Source organism: Pararge aegeria, chromosome 2, assembly GCF_905163445.1.
Source record: "Pararge aegeria chromosome 2, ilParAegt1.1, whole genome shotgun sequence".
Taxonomy (NCBI): Eukaryota; Metazoa; Arthropoda; class Insecta; order Lepidoptera; family Nymphalidae; genus Pararge; species Pararge aegeria.
Window position 1 is genome coordinate 14,484,498 of NC_053181.1, and position 16,156 is coordinate 14,500,653.

The window sequence follows — 16,156 nt, forward strand, 5'->3', positions numbered from 1 at the left end:
TTATTCTAGAAGGTCTTAATGGCAAAGGCTTTCTAAGTCATAGGACAGATGATGGATTTATAGATTAGCCGCCAATTAAATGCCAATGTAGCAGCGTAGAAGGCCTACGGGTTTGCCGACTTTCACGAAAAAAAAACGGTGAATGTAGCACCGTAGGTACACAGGTTGCAGACTTCGTCTTGTTAAAGGGAATTGTCTAAAATTGGAATCAAACCCAGGACCCCGTGATGTTTATTCAAACATTCTATAATATATCTCCCAAAGAACTGAATCAAGCCGTTTATTATTTTTCTTAGTTATGTGCGTTTTATGCAGTTAAAATATCACTTGTTACATGCCTGAGCCTACAGGCCTAAGAGCTCTTCATAATGTTCCTAGAGATGTGTGGAGTCCACCAATCAAAATTGGGCCAGCTTGGTGAGCTACGGCCTTAAATCCTTCTCACTGTGGTAGGTGACCCGTGCCCTGTAGTGCTAAAATAGGTTAATATGATGAAGTATACAATTTATTACCGAAATCAGTTAAAACAAAAAAAAAATTACATTTTAAAATTAAAATTTAAGTAACCCTTATTAAGTGGTGTTCGCTCGATTTCAGAAAGTGTAGATATTTTATATATCTCTATGGATTCACATTGAGATCCTAATAAATCTTAAGCCACGAAACGCCCGTAGCAACAGTTTCAGCTGGTAATAACTTTGATGAATATTCAGAACAGAGGCCGGCCCGTACGCAATCATTTAACTGCCAGTCGCCTTCGTCACTGTGATTAGTTTATTAGCTCGGTCGGACACGATTAAATTTAACCTCAATTAGATCACTATACCTACTAACTGTAATAGGAATAAAAATAATATAGACAAATATCTGTTCTTCAGTAGGTTAGTAGTTACAAATATTTTTAAAAGTCCACAATTTCGAATAAATTGAGAACTGAATGGTTGAATGAATGAATGAATGAATGAATGCATTTTTATTGTACACCACATAAACATAGAGAAAAATTGTATATAAATTCAAGTCAAAGTCAAATATTTCTTTATTCAAATAGGCACATAGATGCGTTGATTATATGCAAAATGTGTACACAGCAGTGAGTAGTGATGGCGATAACTACAATCGTAAACTTAAAACTAAAGCTACGAGGGTTCCAAACGCACCCTGGTCTAAAAAGAAGCCCACAACAAACTTAGCCGGTTGAAAATATAATACAAATTTAGCACAAAGTATACAATTGTGATGTTAATGTTCGAGTTAATATGCTAGTTTTTTCGATATTAGAGACCGACACTTAATTTGTACAAACTTGTGTCTCGGAGAGCACATAATGCGCTCGGTACCGGTGCTCCAATTATTCTCATTTGGGTAGTTTATAGGGTTAAATCAAAGCAGTGCAACACTAAAATAAGAAAGCTGAATGATTTGACTAAACAATAAATAGCAGAAGCAAGCAAGAGTAACTAAGAGACATATGAATTAACCGTTTGCTATAAAATTGAGAGAAAATAATGGCTGCCCTTGTCTTTCGAACTATTTAAAACTGTATCTCGGAAAACAAGGATAATAATAGATTAGCGTAGGCTTGACCGGGTTGTTCGGCTTTTTTTCGTGCTTCTTCTGTAACTTGGCTTTGAAAATGCTTTTATGAAACAGGTTAAATGAGGAAAAGTGCTACTTGTAATTTGTAACTTTACTATGGTGGTTGGTTTTCACTTTCCGTAACAACGTCATGCCAACATCCAGTAACAATACATGCCAGCATCCAGTAACAATTTCATGCCAACAATAATCACGCTTGGCATGCAGATTGATGATCGCTGGACTTGTGTGGTTGGCAACTTAGAAGCCTGTCTGGAACTAGCTTCCCACCTACAATTTATAAAGATTATGATGATGGTGAACTAACCAGTATTTTTTTTTATAATTTAATATTTACTCTCATCATTTAGAAGACCTATTAGGTCTTCTGTTACTTTATGGTAAAACCTAGACGTTGTAGTGACGTGCTGACAAAGTCTTTATTAAAAACTAGATAACAATATTAGCTGAACATATTGCTTTTTATACTTCCAGAGCCACAAAGAGTAACATACGTGCACGATATTAATTAAAAGACTGAAGCGCTATTATTATCTTCGACTTACTCATATCAACCTCGTTCATTATAAGATGTCTACACTGCGTTTACGGAACACGTTAAACGAGGAAAATAATATTGGGTATATTTTATATATTTTGAGGACTTCGGGTTGCGTAAATAAGTGGGAAAACTCGATTTCAATTTCCGGTACGGGACAGATTTTAGAAAGAAACATGTGATTTTATAATTAGCTCTAATATTTTGTGATAGTGAACTTAAGTAAATATTAAAAAAGAATAATAATTAAATTTTCATGACCTAAAAAATATTAACAAGTCTAAGTTAAATCGCTTTGAGTAATTAATATTTTTGATTGTTTTCAAAAAAAACGTTAAGGTTATGAGTATAGTATTACTGCCCTTACCTTAACAGTATATTCACCATCTTCTCTTACTATCCGGTGAGATTGCAGTAAAGGATTAACCGTTTGTTGAGTAAAAAACAAGTCGGGTAAAGAAAACCTCAATAGGTGTAATATAAACGTAGCACCTCGATGGGAAGCCGTGTTCCTCTCGTACGCCTTTCACTGCGAAGCTATCTGGCGCATTTCAATTTCCTGTACCGTGGAAATAATTTTGATTTTATTTCTTTGATTTTCCTTTTCATACGATTTCGACATTTTCATATAACCAAAAAAAATGTTTACTAATAGACATTACGTTACCTATTAAGATTATTTGTTTATATTGTTTGCTTGCACTATAACACCTAAAGCTATCGATGAATGCTTGCCCAAGATTGAACAGGTTTACGATGGCTTTTTTAATAATTTCTTTTAGAAAACACCGTTTTGTTTTACACTTACTTTATTTTTGGTAGAGATGTTAAAGTTTGTATCGTATAAAACACATTCAAAAAATATTTCTTTGAAGTAGTTTACAACGATGGAACTATGAAATTTTGGTTATATATACACGTAACACTACATTTATGTATTTATATTATTTCGTTTAGTTTTGATTGGCATGTCTTACGAAAATTTGTCATTTTACTGTAGCTTTCTACCTGGATTACTTTTTAGAGAAGAATAGTAATAAACAGAAATAATACGCGAAAAAAGCCGCGGGCATCCACTAGTAATATTATAAATAAAAGCAGTTTGATATAACTGCCACATATGCTCAAAATGTACCAATGTAGTAATGAAAGTTCTAGGGAAATATTAACGCATATTTTCCCACAAAGAAGTACTTTATACAACTCCAAGAACTGTGCGGTTCACTTACAATAAAAGGCTACTGTTAAGTATAAAGCTTTGATCTTAAGAAAAGTTTCTTTTGAGATTTCACTTTAAGTTATTGGGTCGTGTTCTATAAAAAATAATGTTATAAACGCGGGGTTTTAGCATTTATTCATGGCGCAATAATATATTGTTTAAATGAAACAGTTACAATTAGGATAACATAATATCATGGTAAAATATTACGTACCTAATTATCTTTCTGGCATTTTTGTGTTCTAGTTTTTGCATACGACTTTGTCCGCGATTTTTTCAGCTATTGATAATCCCACAGGATCCTTTAGTTTTTAAATACTTATGTCGCACTTACTATGTGCCCTATAGGTTCGTTTACTAACTATTTTATATTATACTCTTTTTGTAATGTTTATTAGACTTACAAGCAGTGGTAGTACCTAGTTGTTAATACATGTATAACCCTGATTAGCATATGCAACTTACCGAGACGGTAAATCTGGCTGAATGGTATGCTGACGGATTTACGGTTAGTAGGTTTACATACAGAACATCTCAGTAATAGGATGCGTTGCGGTGTGGCCTACCATCATTTGTAGGTATTTGGCATTACACGGGCCTTCGTTAATCAGGTATTATGTCATGCACGTGTTGTGATTTGTCAAATATTACTGTTTCCTATTCTAGAAACAAAATAAAATGGTTTATATCCGTGATGATCTTAATTATGATCTTAATCTTTTATTCAAAAACCAAGATCATATGTCTGTGTATATTGTTTGTTCAAGAGCGCTGTAATATTGCTTTGAACAAAAGTTATGAAGAATTTTACTACTTTGGTTCATAGACTTAATGAAATAATAGTATATATAAGATGTTTGTTGTTAGAAGCTGTGATAGCAAAGTGGGTAAGACTTCGACTTCACTTTGGGGAGCCGAATTTGAATCCACCTCTAACTTTTCTAAGTTATTTGCGTTTTAAGCAATTAAAATATCGTGAGGAAACCTGCATGCCTGAGAGTTCTCCATACTGTCCTCAAAGGTGTGTGGAGTCCACCAATCCACACTGGGCCAGCCTGGTGGACTAAGGCCTTAGCCCCCCTTCATTGTGGGAGGAGACCCGTGCCCTGTAGTTGGCCGGTAATGGGTTGATATAGTGATGATGATAAGTTGTTTGACACACACTTCTGAATACTTAGTATCTTAAATAAGAATCTTCGATAGGTACTAGGTGTCCTTTTCCAGTACTTCACTTCCTGTATAGAATAACTTACATCCTTACTAATACTATAAATACGAAAGTCTTTTCGTTTGTTTGTCTTTCCTTTACGCCCTGATATATTATGAATAATTTGCTATACTCCGCAAAAAGCAGGAGAATTTCTATGGTGTAATTTATAATTTCTTGAAAGAAACGTGCGTAGAGGGTAAATCGCCGAAGATCTGTTTGGCGTGGAGTATAAGGATTGAGAAATTATAAATTACACCATACAGATTCTCCTGCTTTTCGCGGAGTGTAACAAATTAAGCTTAATTTTCATAATATAACATGGATTTCCGCAAAGTAGCGCCCGCCTGCTTCTATCCAATATTTACGCCGCGCACTGACTACGCAACCAATCAACTATACTTTAGACATAAAGTTAGTTGAAAAGACGGAGAGTAACATCTATGGTAACATAGGCTCCTTTTTATCCCAGGAAAACGAACCGTTATATACGCGAACAAAGAACGCAGATAACAACTAGTATGTAATAAGTCATAAAATATAATAATTGAATTCATAATTAATATTAAGGTACTGAGAACTCATTCGCAGAGAAAACTGAAAACTGGAGCTACGCCAGCACGGGATGAATGCGTCGTTTTGTCTTCATTAAAACCTACGTCCATCGACCTAACCGTCTACCCTTTATTCGTTCTCAATTGTATGAAAGGCGTTATAGGAATTAAAATAATACGTTTAGTACTCCGATTCCCGTAGTAAATTTCGAAGTGCTAAATAGAAGATTATGCAACAAGGGCATAAAACAATCTATCTTATCCGAGATGGTTATCTCCCCATACGAAGGCGGGTGTTGATATTTAAGTAGATGATAAAATTGGTTTTATGATTGAGTTACACTCTGCTTTTCACTTCGATTTTTCTTCACTTCGGAAATTTGTTCGAGGTCTAAGGTTCGAAGGTCGGGTGAAAATTTAAGTGGAAGATAAAATAGGTTTTATGGCCGAGTTAAACACTATTTCATGCCTACTTCTTCTCGCTAATATCTGCCCTAGTTCGAGCTACGGTAAATTCACAACCATTGATTCGCAGTAATTGACATGACTTTTATTCAAAAATATAGTTTTTGGCTGAACAGCCATATAGGAAAAAAATGTCCAACATTTCTAATAACTTGTTTTTCCTATACAAACTTTAACCCCTTGTTCTTACTAAATATAACTACCATCTCGCGCCGTCCACCAGCGGTATTACGTCATTGGCTCGGTTTTAAGGGTCGTAAGGTAATGTTAAACAGCCTATAACTTTACATAGGAATTGAGCAATCAAACGCAAAGAAGATTTATCGAATCAGACTCGTGGTTTAGAGATCAACGAGTCCAAACGAATAAAAAAACTAACAAAAAATGAAATGAAATATTTATTTGCCTAAATATGGGTTAGTTATTGGTGTTTAGGATATAAAGTTCCAACATATTCTGTTTATACATCAACATGCAAAAATAAAAAAAACATTAAGTTATATTAATAATAATCTTATTTGTTAGCAATTATATAAAAAAATATATATTATTTGTATAGATGAAGGCATATAATAGGTTTAAGCGGGCAGGAGTACGTACTATAAAACAATTCTATAGAGATTTGTTTTAATATTTTTTAATAAGTAATAATTGAGATACCAAGTAAATGACCTGAAAACCATTCAAGCACTTCACAGATCTTGCATGGTCATGTTATACAAAGTGATGCCCTGTACCCATCAACCTGAGGCGTAGGTTTTAAGCCACATGTGCCTGTAATTATACCGGCAACCACGCCCTTCAAACAGGCTTACAACAATGCTGCAGAAATATGTATGGCGATAGTACTTCCCCGGACGAGGTCTGCACAAAAAGCTCTATTAATACTAAAAAGTAAAGAAAAGTATAATCGACGTTCAATAGAAATGACATGTAACGAGTAAAATTAAGACAGGCAGCTGTTTTCCAACTTTATAAACATCTTAAATTATAGATCAGAAGGCGACGAGACGCGACGGTCTAATTGAATTGCGAAAAAGAAAATGTCGACGTTCTTACAGAGAGTTATAGAATAATTTATTTGAGAGACGGAAAAGTGGCGGATGTAAATATTCAAACAATCGCTACAAGGTTTTTTTGCAAGATCTAAACTTGTTTTCGGGATTCCATTTGTTTTTTACTTACACACACGATCACAAATTTATACTGTCTTTCTTTGTCTTAATTAATTAAAAAAAAAATACCTAGTGAAGTATATTTAATATTTTATTTACCAATTTTTAGTGGACTAGGAGTTGCCCTTTGTTTTGGTTTATTTTGAGTTTAAAAAAATCTTGCAGGTAACCTTGTATTTTTTCGTGATAAATAAAGTGTGCTTATTCTAAAGATTAAAACTATCTCCATGCATTATTTCAATAAGTGACTTCTATTTTTTCCTTTCAGGCATTGCTAAAAGATGCTATTTTTAATACCTATCCCGCGAGTAACTTTTACCACTGCTGTACATTATGTCTATCTCCTTATCATTAATTTGGTTTTTGACACATTAACGAGTAATCTGACCCTGCGACTTTCTACCACTAGGATGTAGTTGTCTAAGGATTTCTTGTAAGTTTTTTCGGTTGTTTGAAATTATTATCATCCGCCAATCGAAGATGGTTAAGCAGCTACATATTGTCTTTCGCAATTGTAATAGATATTACTATAGAATGGATATTCATACTCGAACGTAAGAAAACTCACATGCATGTAGGTTTCCCCACGATGTTTCCTTCACCGTTAAAGCAAGTGATAATTCTTTAAAACGCACATAACTTAGAAAACTTACAGGTGCATGCTGGGATTCGTACTCTGCTCCCCGAAAGTGAAGTGAATAGTGTGTCGTTATAGTCTGCCGTTGGAATAGATGTCCTACCCTACAGGGCTATCACCGCTTCTTCTTTGCAACACGAAACATTTAATTCAAATTCTGTAAGTATTTTTATTTTATTACCACTTTTTTTTTTAATGTTTATAGACGAGCGCTTGACTGCAATCACACGTGATGGTAAGCGATGATGTAGCCTAATGTGGAGCGTGCTTGCCTTAGAAGATGCCTATTCACTCTCGATTTAAAGGTACTCATATTGTAGATAATGGAAGCTGGAAGGGCATTCCAGATCCGCGTCCGCGATATATCGACCAAGTAGGGATGCAGATCAGTCTTCACGAGAACAGGGATTTTTTGCGGTAAATCTATGTTCAATAGAATATTTTTGTTTAATTATCCATTATATATAATGAGTACCAGACTGGGCCAGAGCGAATTTATACAAACTATTAAATTAATATATTATTATAATTCCATGCAAGAAATATCTTAAAGCAAGTGCGAGCGATGTAGTGAGGCACTAGTCAGTATTTATCTGTTTCGGTCATTCTAAAAAATGTACTAAACTATCCGCCGTCCGATAAAAGTCGCTGTAATTTATATAATTTGAGATAAATAGTTGATTTTCAATTATATAATCTCTTCTCCATTAATGTAGTGGATTGTCTTTGTAGGTATAACATGCTTTGGTAAAGGGTTTTTTTTACCGAAAAAAATACCAGCCACTATCAATTAAAACCAGTTATCGTGACTGTCAAAGTAGTGACATTACTTTTGATGACTTTTAGTAATTGTCTTTTTTTAAATAGTTTATTTGTAAAGTTGTTCGGCAGACCTGAGATATTAAAATGCCGTGGGGTTGGGAGTTTAGAGCTAAATTGATAAAGCAGATTCCTGCAAAACCAACTCAGCATCGTGGGAAAGTACTTGGTGAATTGACGGGTCCTGGTCCAATGCAATATGACGCCCCAGAAATACTTGGTAAATCCATAATTTTACAATACTCACTTATTACTGAGTATAGACCGGATCATAAGCCGGGTCTACAATTGATGATCTACGGCTCTCCGATCACGCACTTAAAAATAACTGCATGCAAAGACGCTAAATCAATGCAAAGGAAGGGTTATAGGCCAAGTACGGATTGGTTGAATTCACACGTCTTTTAATACATTATGGTTAACACACGGTTTCCTAACGACGTTCTTCTTCACCGATAAAGCAAGTGATTAACTGATTAAAATTCATAAAACTTCGTAAAGTTATCTATTTTTATTACAATGCGCACGCTTATTCCTAAACCAGTCGACCTAAATAAACAAGTGAAAAATGCGTAAAACTGTAAAAATAAGCTATTTACTTGCTAGTAAAAATGTTAACAACTTTATAACTGTACTAAAATATAGTCCACATAAATAAAAGGGTAATGAGGTATAAGGTAGGTTGCCATTCCTTTATTACATCCTTTTGGAGGTACTAAGTTATGACAGTAAAAAGTTTAATATTTCTACTTAGTTTATATCAGAACGTATACGATAGGTACAATGTACCTCGGTTATAAAATATCGGATATAGTATTATATGCTTTAATTGAGTAGTTGTATAAACTCTATATTCCTATGTTTCCATGGAAACAGGAATAAATAGTAGACTAAAGTGAGTGATTGAGCATCGTATTTTCTAACATAGTGAGTGTTTATTATGACACCGGCCACTGAATCGATATCCTATAGTCATCGGAGAGAAATAATGATTTCCTAGTTCGATTCTATTTCTTTGCTATTCGATATAATATGTTTTAGTCCGTCGCAACCTGACCTCTGTGTTCATGCCTGCACAATTGAAACCTCCTGGTTTGTTCAGCGATGATGGCAAGAGACCAGACGGTTTTACTATAGTATCGTAATCGATGGGGTGTGCGTTGGTGTGGGATCCGACCTGCAGTTTCTCACTTACCAAGTATACATCCCATACAGCGGGTGCAATCTGCTCAAATGATTAAGCGCCGTAAATACTTCGTTTTGGAGGCGCTTGCGTATGAGACTCCGCACCCATGGTCTTCAGATACAAAACATTTTATTAATATCGTGTCCCAAAAATTGATCTTGACGTCTGGTGACCCAAGAGCTGGCGCTTATTTAGCCTAACGGCTAAGGCTAGCAAATCAAAGGGCAATAGCGCCAACATTTTGAGTACCATGCCTATAAGTAAACAGTAAGATGGCTTCTATTTTTGTAAAATTAATGTTAGTTTGAATTTATTACTATTTTTGTCTAATAATTATTCATAGAGTGGAGGTATAGAGAGTATTAAATAAAATTTTGAAAATATTACATGAACGGAGTTTCAGGTGGAAAAGGTTATTCCCATATTCAGCGTTCACCCGCATATTCGTTTGGATATCGGACACCTCTTATTACTAAGCCGGTAATAAAACCTACAGCTCCTATGTTGAATACACGCGGAATGGGATCAAAAGGTAACGATTAGATATAAGAACAAAACTTAAGCGACTTTTTTAACGTCCCAATATATATATGACCTTCAATCTATGTCCTTTTATGAACTTAGATTGAAGGTCATTTGGTATGAACGTGAGAGACGGTGTTAGTGCATAGAACCAACACGCTGCTACAATTCGGGTTGGTGGGCTTTAAAGACTATTGCCACAAGTTAGTGACTACTACCTGCACCGACAGCTTAACGTGCTCTCAGAGATTGGTAGGGCACAATTGTCTTACAATTAATGAACGTTGGCGTCCCAGGATTCTAAAATGGTGACCTCATACTGGAAAACCCAAACCCTCGAGTATATGGATATATGACAGCAAACGAGTCGCAAGAAACCAATGGACAACGATGGCACAACATCGTGGATAACGTGCAAGCACTCATGGACTTCAATCAGTTGCGAAGCTGATGATGACATCTCGCTTTTTTTACTTTTATACACTGACATAAAACTTTAACATAAAACTTTAACATAAACAGGTTCGCACAAAATAAAACTTGGATTAGTTTCACCGCGAATTGAGGCTCCAGAAGCAAAAACTTTAACGCCAGGGCCAGCGGCGTATGTTCCTCGTACCTCGATACGCTACAAGCGCACACCTGCATTCTCCATTCGGCCGGCAGCAAGACCGCCTTATGAACCGTGGGACCAATGGACACCATCGCCTAATATGTATTTACCACATCAGCCGGGAAGGAAGTAAATAAACTTTAACTTTGACTGTTACACATTTCATCATATCTTGTGTAGGAAGTTCCAAATTCAACGGTTTTGTGCCAGAGACTACCTGTGACGCGCGTAATGTTTTCTGTCCACCGCTGTGCTTACCAGTGCGGGACTGCCATTCCAGCACCTTGGTGCCCCAACGTCCATCCCTTCTCCAAACTATGTGCCCCGCTCATTGCCACTTCAGCTTCGCGACTCGTTGAGCCATGTCGGTAACCCTAGTTTTTCTATGGATCTCCTCATTTCTCACATCACATAGAGATACTCCAAGCATAGCTCTCTCCATCTCCCTCTGAGTGTCTCTGAGCCTTCTTATGAGGCAAATATAACTTTAACGGGATGGAGAAATAAACCACAGCTCCTAGTTATACATTTAGCTTATATCAAATCACTTATTTTGACACCGTCGTATAGTCACCTATCCATTGATGTTCTTCAAGAGATATTACGAATAGTGGGATCAGAAACTATTTTATTTGGTTTTATCCACACATTTCTACCATAAAACTGCGAGGAATAAATCTCATGAAGCGTGTCTATCTGTTTATCCATCCTGCCCCGAGCCATATGATATGGGTTCCTTCAAAACATAAGAGAAAATGAATCTTCTAGGCAAACGGCTCCTTCTTAGAACGTTTTATCACTTACTGGTCTTCATGTTGCAGAATTATAATGATTATTGCCCCCTTGCTAGTAAACGGGATCAACATCTTAGAGTGGAGTGTATGTGGATAAAGAACGTCAATTTCTTTACTCCGGGGAAGACCACCTGATAATTAATACATTACAAGATTAGCTCAGCCAAGAAGTGCCACCTCTCATGACCACGACGTCGTGCTGCCTAATCAGTCATCGATACACCTTGCCACTAGTTCTAGGGCATATTTCTGCCCAAGACTGCCGCATCAATCACCGTAATTTACCACAAAATTACCCTTTTTTTCTAGACGCCCTCCAGCCTACACGTTCGGCAACGCACTCCAGAAGTCAGTTGCACTAAACCAAATGCCTTGCCCCGGTTCACATGACCCAAACTTTAATTACATTCGAAGAACCAAGCCCGCGTTCTCCTTCGGTGCGCCATACAAGTCCTTAAGGGAACCACAGAAACCAGCTCCGAATGCCTATTGTCAGAAAAAGGTAACTGAATTGGTTTTCACATTCAAATTACTAGAACTGGACAAAATGGTTTTCACATCAACTACGCCAATGGATCAAAATCATTTGGATAGCGGGACTAGGATCCACTCTAGAAAAGTTACCATTCTATACTTGAAATACCAGAGAGATTTGGTGTATCTTTCGGTACGGTGCTGTTGCATAGAAACGGATTAGGGGTATGGGCCATATGAGCAGCGATAACTTAGTGGCTACGACCTCTCTTACGGGGACCGGGTTTGAGGACTCGGACCTCTGACTTTTCGGCGTTACGTGCTTTTTTGCGTGCGTGGTGAAGGAAAATATCTTGAGGAAACCTGCATGCCAGAGAGTTCTCCATAACGTTATTTAAGGCATATTAAGTATACCAATCAACATCAGGCCGGTAAATCGGTTGATTATAATGATGAAAAAGTAGTTTATTATTAGGTAGAGATTTTCGTGACATAGTTCGTCCGCGGAAGTACTATATACCGTGCTTATTTATGTCACTAAGCAGCATTTTTGCTATGTTCCGTTCTGAAGGGTGTGATGAGTCTTAGTATCACATGAGTCTTAACACCTACGCCTCTAATTGATGGACACAGGCAGGCATATTGCAGGACGTGCTCCTTGCATACCCTGTGAAGTGTTGCTCTGTTTATAGACGATGATTTTCCACTTAAAATCAGGTGCTTGGTCCGTCAGTTATTACTATAACAAAACAAAAAAAAACTTTGAATCTCTGTGTGCTCTAGAAAGCAACACAGCTGTATTTTTTCCTGTTACTTGATCCTGAGTATTGAAACTTTTTCATCTGCACGTAAACTTTAATACCAGCTCTGCATAGGGCCAACAAGCCTTGTATATGAAAAGATGATTCAATGAAAAGGCCGGCTGAATATTGGGCCGACGATTTTATTAAACGAATTTTAATTTGCTTCGTCTGTTACGCGTGTCATAAGCTATGTAACGTCATAAAAGATCCAATTTGGTGAATATGGCAAACATTTTATCATAGGTGAGTATGTACGGAAAAAATAATCGTGTACTTAAAATGCAACGAGTTTATTATCAAATCAAATGTCTCTACATAGCGAAATAATATTATAATTAATTCGCTTTGCCTGTGTTCTCCATCGCGTATATTTTATCCATCCTGCCCTACTTATATTACAAATGCAAAAGTTGCTGCGTGAAAAGGAATAAACAAAGTTACTTTTGCGTTACTAGTATTATTAGAAGTACGTTTGGATATAAGATATCCTATTGAATAAATTCCTTAAGCTATTTAACATGAAGTTACATAAGATAACTCTTTAGATGTAATTGATAGGAAACGTTCGTTACGGTGAGCAGGGCACATAGCTCGGAGAACCGATGGATGTTGGGATCTTAAGGTGCTGGAATGGCGACCCCGCACCGGTAACGCAGCGTAGGTCGGCCCCCAACGAGGTGGAGAGATGACATCAGGCGAGTCGCTGGGAGCCGCTGGAGCCAAGCGGCCCAAGACCGTGTATTGTGGAACTCCCTACAAAAGACCTGTGTCCAGCAGTGGACGTTTATTGGTTGACATGATGATTGTAGGGGTCAGGGCAAGTGAAAACACAGGGTTTCTTTAAGTGACTTGGCTGACGGAACGTGTGTAGCGGTTGGCAAAGTTTAAACGATGCGGCTGCGGTCGGTTGCGGTGAACGTCTACAATTTTGAACCGCCGCAGTTGTCAGAATAACGGTTTTGCCGCCCCCGCCACCTACGTTCCGTTTTGCACATAGTTTATGACAAAACCATTGCAGCGAAAATTATATAATATTAATTATTTATATTTTATTAATTAATAATTAACTAGAGGGCTGTTTGCGTCGCTAACAATGATGATGATGATGTTCGTTTCCTTGGGATAATAAGTAACCTTTGCCACTAAAGAGCCCATAAACAGTTTATTAAACAAAAAAATCACGTCAATAATTCAAATTTAAAAAATAGTAAGAATTTATCAAAACTCGCCATTTAAATGGCAGTATTTATGAAACATCGGCACTAGAAGTAGTGGTTAGTCAATGAGGTATACGTATTAATAAAGAAGACACCCCTTATCAGCTCTGTGTTCAGGTAGGCAACTGAGGGTCTTGGTTGACTGAAAATCATATGAAATTAGATATGCCGTTCCCTGTTAAGATAGTTTATGAGTAGTAGAGCTTGTTGTGACAGAACTCATCTGGGGAAGTAGCACCGCTATGCTTATTTCTCCCGCCAAGCAACATGGCTACAATGCTGGTTACCGGTCTGAAGAACGTAGTTGCCGGTTTAATTAGTATTTCAAGGAACTATACCTTATGAAAAGAGAGTAAGGTCCTAACATTACTTCGTTATACATTTATGAATCACTAGCTGTTGTCCGCGACTTCGTCTGCGTTTAATTATGTTTTTTGATATGGCGTTAAATTTAGTTGCAGTTCTAAAAAAATTAAAGTATTCGGTATCGCTAAGCCTTAAATGAGGGGTTTGCTGTTGTCCGCTGAGAAGTTCTTCCTCTATCTCCAACCACATGTAAATCTACACAAAATTTGGACAAAATTAAACACATATAACCTCTATAGTACTCAAATAATTATTTAAATCGGTTATAATTTGTCGCAGTTATGGTGTAAAATCTTCAAACACTTTTATCCCCTGTCCCAAAGGAGCCGAGCTTAATGTCGGGATAAAAAGTATCCTATATTACTTTTAACACTTCCAAGAATATGTGTACAAAGTTTCATTCGAATCGGTTCAGTAGATTTTGTGTGAAAGCGTAACAAACAAACTTACATTGGCATTGTAATATTAGTAGTAGTATAAGTGCAAGATATACGAAAGAACCGTCTACGACATTTTAATTAAAATGATGCTTCTAAAAAAAGGAATTCCGTCGATGCTACATAATTAAGAACATACAGAAACCGATTACACGACTAAGATTGTAGCATCACTGTGTTCGAACACAATGCACTGCATACAATCATGGCTGAATGAGGATTCTGTATATTCTTAATTCAATGGTCGATACTTATATTCTTGTTTGTTGAGATTTGTTGAGAAGTCTTATCTTCAATATTTTGTTTTTAGTTTAATATGAGTAGTAAGTATTAAATTAAATAATATCTCTCACAATTATATATTTCAGTTAATGTACACGAAACGTACAATACCGGCCCCTACGTTTGGTATAAAGCATTCGCCGTATCTCGGCCGTGAGGAAGAATATCTTAAACCATCAAACCTTAAAGTTTTTATTAGCGGAGAAGACTGAATTTAGCATGTTTTGTTTGTTTTAATTGTTATCATTTTTATGGATTTATTATAGTTATATTATTTTAAATATTATGTTTTATTACCTTAACTAGATGACCCGCGCAACTTCGTCTGCACCGAATTGGTTATTAGAGGTTTTTAATATCTTAAAAAAAACTAGAAACGAATTGCAGCGCTACCTACCAGGTCCAGTTTTATTTACAAACTATGTTATTCCCGGCCGGGTGGCAAGTTACATTTTTCTTGCTTTTTGCGTTTCTATACTCGTCGCAACTTCTAAGCGATTGGTTCAATTTGAATAATTTAAAAAGGAATTTGCAGGCATAGAATCAAAATCAATATTTATTAAACTATTTATTTGGATAAGGATTAACATCATGATAGGAATGTCAACATCTTACGATTATACCCGTGTTTTTAAAGAAAAACTTTTAAAAAAGCAGTTATTTTGACTTAACCATAACAGTAAGACATATAGCCTCGCGGATTCTTTTGTAGATAAACTCGATTACTTTAAACATTTAGTAGATTATTTTTATGTATCATCAATCATTTTCACGGTGTACGCCAGTAAAACTCTAAGTGGGAATGACATCTTTTGAAAACATCGTTATTTTTCTGCCAATTTACAGGAAACCACAGTAAAATATACACTAAAACCATCCATCCATACTTACATCCATCCATCTATACATCCATCCTCACAAACTTTCGCATTTATAATATCAGTAGGATGGTACGCATGCCGAATGCATTGATGTCCCATATGCCTTGCGACTTGCTAGTATCTGTGAAGAGTTATGTCCTTTATCCCCGACAATATTTATCAGAACTTAATAAAATTAGACAATACGTGCTTGATAGTATGCACTTTCAAATAAAAAAAGTATTATTAAAATCGCACTAAATTTAACGGAGCTATGAAGAAAAATTGATAATTTTTTCATCCCGTTTCCCGGAAGAAACTTATTGTTTATCGGGATAAAAAGTATTCTATATGTTGACCCGGAATACCAGCTTCCGCTATACCAAATT

General features: G+C 36.3%; 1 protein-coding gene across 1 annotated transcript; it reads left to right on the forward strand.

Annotated features, from left to right (window-relative positions):
- Positions 1 to 8,245: 8,245 nt before the first annotated feature.
- On the forward strand, positions 8,246 to 15,144 carry LOC120633155 (outer dense fiber protein 3-like protein 2). Its single transcript, XM_039903287.1, has 5 exons — positions 8,246 to 8,433; positions 9,803 to 9,931; positions 10,444 to 10,663; positions 11,638 to 11,830; positions 14,994 to 15,144. The coding sequence occupies exons 1-5, from the start codon at positions 8,301 to 8,303 to the stop codon at positions 15,117 to 15,119; spliced, it is 801 nt and encodes a 266-aa protein (XP_039759221.1). The 5' UTR covers positions 8,246 to 8,300; the 3' UTR covers positions 15,120 to 15,144.
- The last annotated feature ends 1,012 nt before the right edge of the window (positions 15,145 to 16,156 follow it).